This window comes from Otolemur garnettii, unplaced genomic scaffold, assembly GCF_000181295.1.
Source record: "Otolemur garnettii isolate 467f Iridium unplaced genomic scaffold, OtoGar3 scaffold00011, whole genome shotgun sequence".
In the NCBI taxonomy this organism is placed as follows: domain Eukaryota; kingdom Metazoa; phylum Chordata; class Mammalia; order Primates; family Galagidae; genus Otolemur; species Otolemur garnettii.
Genome location: NW_003852406.1, coordinates 11,403,428 through 11,409,308, shown reverse-complemented (window position 1 = coordinate 11,409,308; position 5,881 = coordinate 11,403,428). Strand labels below are relative to the sequence as shown.

At 39.0% G+C, this 5,881-nt stretch overlaps 1 protein-coding gene across 6 annotated transcripts in view; it reads right to left on the bottom strand.

Moving 5' to 3' along the window:
- The window catches only part of RNF111 (ring finger protein 111), an 87,137-nt gene that overhangs the window by 79,077 nt on the left and 2,179 nt on the right, over nt 1–5,881 (bottom strand). For 2 of the 6 annotated variants that reach the window (XM_023510084.1, XM_023510085.1), the window contains exon 1: nt 3,661–3,745. The exons of 3 other annotated variants lie outside the window; for them this stretch is intronic. In XM_023510084.1, the coding sequence (XP_023365852.1) occupies nt 3,661–3,734 (74 nt within the window). In that variant the 5' untranslated portion in view covers nt 3,735–3,745. Of the gene's footprint in view, nt 1–3,660; nt 3,746–5,881 lie in introns of those variants that run through there. One more of the 6 variants, XM_023510086.1, reaches the window with a different exon arrangement.

The window sequence follows — 5,881 nt, the reverse complement described above, 5'->3', positions numbered from 1 at the left end:
TGAGCCCAGGAGTTGGAGGTTGCTGTGAGCGTGATGCCATGGCACTCTACCCAGGGGGATAGCTTGAGGCTCGGTCTCAAAAAAAAAAAAAAAAACTTCTTACTGTGCCGAGAAAGAAAGGAAATACACACAAAAATAATAAAAGTTATGTTAAAAAGAAATAAGAGCCAGTGTGGAAAGGCTCCCAATAGACAAATCCAGGACAACTTGAGCATCAAAATAAACAAAGGCAATAATGGTTACAACACACTGAATAAAACAGGGAGTACACTGGGCGGCACCTGTGGCTCAGTGGTAGGGCACAGACCCCATATACCCCGGCCAAACTGCAACCAAACTACAGGCATTGTGGTAGGCGCCTGTAGTCCCAGCTACTTGGGAGGCTGAGGCAAAAGAATCGCCTAAGCCCAGGAGTTGGAGGTTGCTGTGAGCTGTGATGCCATAGCACTCTCCTGAGAGCGATAGAGTAAGACTCTGGACTCTGTGTCTTAAAAAAAAAAAAAAAAAAGGGAGTACATAATGATGAAAGGGTTCCTCTTCTTTACAGTGACTATGGGTGAAGATGATGGAGAAGTTAGAAAACAACCATTTTGCAACCATCAGGGAAAAGATCAGAATACACAAAAGCCCATCAGTGGATGTTACACAGGGCTGGGGTTGGCAGTGATTAAGACAGCATCTATAGTATCTCAAAGTTACCCCCATAGATTGCTTATTAAATGCAAGAGAAAAAATAGTAACTACAGAGTGGAGAAACCAAACACCACCATAAACAGGTTAATGAAAATTTACATCACCAAGGAGGCAAACTAATAACATGCGCCTCTATATCACACCCTGAGGAAGATACAAAATCCCTAGCTAGGGATCATAACCTGAATCCAATTATCAAGAAATATCAGGCAAATCCAAATTAAGGAATATTCTATAAAATACATGGTGTAAATTATTGAAAAATGTTAATGCAAGGAAAGATAAAGGCTAAGATGCTGTTCCAGATTAAAGGAGACTAAAAAGACATGACAATTATGTGCAATTTGTGATCTAGACTAGATCCTAAGAGGAAAATGCTATAAAGAGACAAAATTATTATTGGGACAAAGGGACAAAAGTGGAAAATGAACTGAACTGTAGATTAAAGTTAGTAGACAGTATCATCAATGTCAAATTTCCTTAATTTGGTAACTGTACTGTGATAATGCAAGAGAATATAATACACAGGAATATTTAAACACGAATGAGCAAAATGTATGCAATTTACTCTCAAATGATTCAGAAAGTGAAAAGGAAAAAGAAAATGTGACAAAATGCCAAAAAATTGGAGAATCTGCCAGGCATGGAGGCTCACATCTACCATCCCAACAACATAGGAGGCTGAAGCAGGAAGATCACTTGAGGTCAGAAGTTCAAGATCAGCCTGGGGGCGGTGCCTGTGGCTCAAAAGGGTAGGTCGCCAGCCCCATATGCTGGAGGTGCGGGGTTCAAAGCCAGCCCCAGCCAAAAACAAAAGATCAGCCTGGACAACAGAGTGAGACCTTATCTTTAAAAAAAAAAAAAAAAACCTTGAAAAAAATAGCAGGAGATAATGGCATACACTTTTATTCCAGCTACTCAGAAGGATCACTTGAGCCCAGGGGTTTGAGACTGCAGTGAGCTATGACTGCACCACTGCAACTCCAGTCTGGGCAACAGAAAAAGATCACATCTCTTAAAAGAAGAAAAAAATGAGAAATCTAAATTAACAGGTATTCAGGAGCTCTCAGTACTATTTTTTTAAACTTTTCTGTAAGTATGAAATTATTTCAAAATAAAAAGTTTAAGTAAAAACCAACTGGGGTATCAAAATATAATAAAACAAATGATTTATTCTGCTGCCCATTAGTATGTATGAATAACAGAAGGGACAAAAGCAATTATTCACACTGACACACCGTCCTATATAGAATTATTTAAATTTTCAATTCTCTAAAAAAGGAAAAATATTTTAAGTATCCAATAACATAAACACTAAGATGCTGATCCTATATACCAGGGGTCCTCAAACTTTTTAAACAGGGGGCCAGCTCACTGTCCCTCAGACCGCTGGAGGGCCAGACGGCGGGCCCCGGGATGAATCGGCTGCTAAGCAGGACAGGCAGCAGCGGCAAAAACACCTGGCGGGCCAGATAAATGTCCTAAGTGGGCTGCATGTTGCCCACGGGCCGTAGTTTGAAGATGCCTGCTGTATACCCTCAGGAGAACACAAAAATCTATGATTTTCACGTTAACCCAGGACACACTGAGGAACTCTAGCAAATCATGAACCTCTCACAAACGAGTCTTAAGATTCTGCTCTTTAATGTAACTCAAACACAGACACAGTCCCTGAAATACAGCACTCATATGTAATGAATAAATCCTGAATGTTTAGAAATGGAAAAGTGAGCATTTTATCAAAAGTGAGAGGAAGAGGCTTGGTGCCTATAGCTCAGTGAATAGGGCACCGGCCACATACACCGAGGTTGGGGGGTTGGAACCCAGCCCAGGCCTGCTGAACAACAATGACAACTGCAACCAAAAAACATCTAGGTGTTGTGGCAGGCACCTGTAGTCCCAGCTACTTAGGAGGCTGAGGCAAGAGAATGGCTTAAGCCCAAGAGTTGGAGGTTGCTATGAGCTGCAATACCACAGCACTCTACCAAGGATGACATAGTGAGACTCTGTCTCAAAAAAGAAAAAAAATGTAAGAGGACGAGGGAGAAAGGTGCAGAGACTTAAATATAGTACTTTTACAAACATTTTCAAACCTCTTTAAAAGCAGAGAACAATTAATATCCATGTGCCCATCACCCCAACCCAACAACTGTCAAGATTGTACCATACTTGTTTCATCAATGTCATCTCTATGCTACTTTTTTTTACACTGAAGTATTTTTAAACAAATACTATTTTTCTCCTTCATTCCTCAGTCTCCATCTCTAAAGAAAGAGAGCATGTTCTTATATAAAAATAATATCATTATCACCTCTAACAAAATGACAATAATTCCTTGATATCATCTAATATTCTTCCACATTCAGTTTTCTCCCAGTGTTTCAAAAATTACTTTTCTACAATTGGTTTGAGTCAGGATTTAAATGAGGCTAACATTATTACATTTGGTTGCCACACATAAAATATTTAATCTGTTTACATCATCTATCAATAATTCTGAAAAGTCTAATAGACAAATCAAATAATTAATTTACACCTGTAGATTCTCCAGAATCAAACCTAACCTAATGTAATGGCTGTTCTGGATTTCTGTAGCATTCTTTCTCCAGATTGTCTATATGGTTGATTTTTTTCTAGTCACTGAAATCACAAATTATTATCTCGATAAATCACTCAATCCATAGAAGCAGCCAACTTCCATTCATTGTCTATCATATGGTCCTATTTTCTTCACAGCATTTATATTACCTAAAAGTATTCTATTCGTCTTATGTTCCCCCCAACAAAATATCTGCCCAATGAAGGCAGAGTCCCTTCTTCATTTAAGAGCACTAAAACTATCTAAAACATGAGACATTCAATAAGTACTTACAGTGTGGCTAAAAAATAATGCTGTACCTCTAAAATGTAAATCCAGCTATTTCTTTTTAAACATTCATAATTTGTAATTTGATATAAATTGAGTACCTGTAGAAACCTGGGCCAGCTGTTAACCAAGAATCTGTGGGATGTGGGAAAGAAAGAACAGAGGTATAAGACATTTAAATGTAATTGTGGACTTTTACTCAACAATAATTATAGGTTTCTGAAATAAAAACAAACTATTCAGGATGATTTAAAAAATGTTACTAGCAATAACAAAAAGTTTCATTTTTAGTACCATCTGAGAGCTATTAAACCTTGAGTAACATCTGTAATACAACAGCAATATTATCTAAAACAGTGGTTCTCAACCTTCCTAATGCTGTGACCCTTTAATACAGTTCCTCATGTTGTGGTGACCCCCAACCATAAAATTATTTTCGTTGCTAAAGGAACAGTATTAAAGGGTCACGGCATTAAGAAGGTAGAGAACCATTGACCTAGAATAACAAACATGGCTTCATCATAGGCTTTACACGTATGTGTGTGTGTGTGTATACACATATGTTTGTACATATATGTATCATGAAGGTATTTATACTCTTAGAATAGCACTTTTTCCTGGATATTCAACTATAATATAATAATGAATACCAAAAACCTGACTAAAAATACGATCCATTAAATTTAGGCCCTAGAGAAAACCAGGGTTATTTATCCTACACTTCTTGTTTAAATAGAGAGATATGAACCCCACCAGTGTGTTAAAAATAAACTCACAGGGCTTGGGGCTGGTAGCTCAGTGGTTAGGCCGCCAGCCACATACACCAGGACTGGTGGGTTCGAGCCTGGCCCAGGGACCTGCCAAACAAGACAACTGCAACATAGCCAAGTGTTGTGGCAGGCGCCTATAGTCCCAGCCACTCGGGAGACTGCGGCAAGAGAATTGCTTAAGCCCAAGAGCTGGAGATTGCTGTGATCTGTGATGCCATATCACTCTACCACGGGCAACACAGTGAGATTCTGTCTCAAAAAAAATAAACAAACAAACAAATAATAAACTCACAGATCTAGGTGTACAGCAAGCAAAGCTAGATCTAAAACCCAGATCTTGGCTCAGCGCCTGTAGCTCAGTGTGTATATACACCAAAGGTGGCAGGTTCAAGCCTGGCCAGTACCTGCTAAACAACAATGACAACTGCAATGGAAAAATGGCCGGGCATTCTGGCAGGCACCTATAGACCCAGCTACTCAGGGGGCTGAAGCAGGAGAAATGTTTAAGCCCAAGAGTTTGAGGTTGCTGCGAGCTGTGATGCCACAGTACTCTACTGAGGGTCACATAGTAAGACTCTGTCTCAAAAAAATAAATAATAAAAAATAAAATAAAATAAAATCCAGATCTCCTTTCTCTAGCCCCATACTCTTTTATAAGAAATGTCACCCACAGAATTTTAATGTCAAGTTACAACATATTTTAAGTGCCATCATTTAATTACCATCATTTTTAGGACTGTCACTTTTTTTCCTACTCAAGTCTTAGTCCATCAGGGAGAAAAAGTCAAATGAAGGGCATATATAATCACAACTTAAGTAAAGCACAATACAGAAACTTCTCTTTAACAGAAGAAGAAAGAAGAAGATGATGACTTAAAAATCTAACCAATTAGATTCAATGAGGTGTTTGTTGTTTTTTTTTTTTAGATACAGTTTCATTTTGTTGCCCTCGGTAGAGTGCCCTGACGTCACCAACTCACAGCAACCTCCAGCTCTTGGGCCTAGGCGATTCTCTTGCCTTAGCCTCCCAAGTAGCTGGGACTACAGGTGCTCAGCACAATGCCCAGCTATTTTTTGTTGTTGTTGCAGTTTGGCCAGGGCTGGGTTTGAACCTGCCACCCTCAGTATATGGGCCGGCGCCCTACTCACTGAGCCACAGGCACTGCCCTCAATGAGGTTTTTATTTCACATTTTAAATTTTAAAATAAAATAACTATTTGGGAGTACCTGCTACATGCCTATTGCTTAGCTTTACACAAGTTGCTGTGATCTTATTTTAAACATCAGTATAGTTATCTCTCAATTATTTGTGGAAATGGAGTGCCATAGTGAAATTTATTAAGCTGCAAACTATGTTATAATGCACCTTTCACATAAATGAAATTACTTGGTTATGCCTTTCCTCAAAACCAAATCTACTTTAGTTAGTGAAGTAACTAAAAAACAAATGACCAGGGCGGTGCCTGTGGCTCAAGGAGTAGGGTGCCAGCCCCATATGCTGGAGGTGACAGGTTCAAACCCAGCCTCAGCCAAAAAAAAAAAAAAAAAAAAA